This window comes from Malassezia sympodialis, genomic scaffold, assembly GCF_000349305.1.
Source record: "Malassezia sympodialis ATCC 42132 genomic scaffold, msy_sf_19, whole genome shotgun sequence".
Lineage (NCBI taxonomy): Eukaryota > Fungi > Basidiomycota > Malasseziomycetes > Malasseziales > Malasseziaceae > Malassezia > Malassezia sympodialis.
The window spans coordinates 1-1394 of NW_017387817.1; the positions used below are offsets into that span (position 1 = coordinate 1).

Consider the following 1394-nt stretch of genomic DNA (forward strand, 5'->3'; position numbering starts at 1 on the left):
CGACCGAGTGCATGTCGACGTCGGGGCCAATTGACTCGACGGCCGCGAGCAGCTCGTCGAGCATGCCGTCCACCTTGTCGAGCGGCACCTGCGCACACATGGCGACGACCTGGTGGTACAGGTGCTGCCGCGCCTGTGCGCCGGTGCGCCGCACCTGCATGTCGGCCTCGAGGGCGCGGCCCTCGTCGTCGCAGCGGCGGAGCAGCCAGCGCAGGCGCACGACGGCGGCGGCCTGTGACGCGTCGTCGGCGTGGGGCGCGAGGGCCGCCTGCGCCTCGTCGAGCGGCGCCTGCGTCCACGCGGGCGCGTCCGTGGGCGGCGGGAGCGCTGCGAGCGCCTGCGTCAGGTTCTCGCGCCGCTGCCGCTGCTCCTCGCGCTCCGTGACGGCTGCCTGTGCGGCAGCCACGTCGCGGCGGCGCGCTGCGAGCTCGCGCGTGGCGGCCTGGAGGTGTGTCTGTGTGGTCTCGAGGGCGCTCTGCTTGGCCGCGACCTCGCGGTCGAAGATGGCCTGCAGCTCGTCGAGCGTCTGCACGAGCTTCTCGCGCACGTCGTGGCTCTTTTTCACGGGGCCCGGCGGCGGCTTGGTCAGGGAGCGCACCATGTCCGCGGGGCGGTACGAGCCCAGCTCGCTGAGCACGCCCGGCTCGCCGGCCGCTGGCGAGGCGCCCGTGATGCCCCAGTCGAGCGGCGTGATGCCGAGGTAGTTGGGCAGGTCCTTGCGCGCGCCCGCCTCCAGGAGCATCTGGATCATGTGGGTGTTGCCGAGGCGCGCCGCGATGCTCAGCGCCGTCTCGCCCTCGTCGTCCTGCGCGTCGAGCAGGCCAGGCGCGCCGGCGCGCCGCCCGAGCCGCTCCAGCACGCACCGCAGGTAGTACCGCGCGGGCGCCGCGCGCCCCTTGAGGCCGGCCACGAGCGCAATGTGGTGCAGCACCGTGCGCTTGCGGTGATCGCGCGTCTCGAGGCTGCTCGCGAGCAGCTCGAGCAGCTCGGGGAACTGCGAGAGCTCGTACGCATTCGTCACGAGCACCGAGCGGTGCAGCGCCGTCTCGCCCGCATAGTTGCCCACATTGATGTTCGCACCGCCCTGCGCCGCAGGCAGCGCCGTCAGCATGCGCACGAGCGGCAGGCGGCACAGCGCGGCCGCCCAGTGCAGCGCCGTGTGCCCGTGGTCGTCGATCACGAGGTTCAGCGGCGAGCGCGCGCGTCGCGCGGCGTCGCCGCCCAGCTCGGCGAGCAGGGCCTGCAGCTCGTCCACGGGCGCGCGCGTCGTGGGCGGCGCGCCGGGATCGTGCACAAAGAGGCCCGTCAGCTGCTCGCGCGCGCGGCGCTCCCGCTCGTCGCCCAGGCGCGGGGGCACCGCCTTGTCGGCGAAGCGCGGGCCGGCCGCGTCGCCA

General features: G+C 74.6%; 1 pseudogene across 1 annotated transcript; it reads right to left on the minus strand.

Moving 5' to 3' along the window:
- Positions 1-16: 16 nt before the first annotated feature.
- Positions 17-1360, minus strand: MSY001_3141 (annotated as a pseudogene). The gene has a single exon. A coding segment is annotated over exon 1 (1344 nt).
- Between the last annotated feature and the right edge of the window lie 34 nt (positions 1361-1394).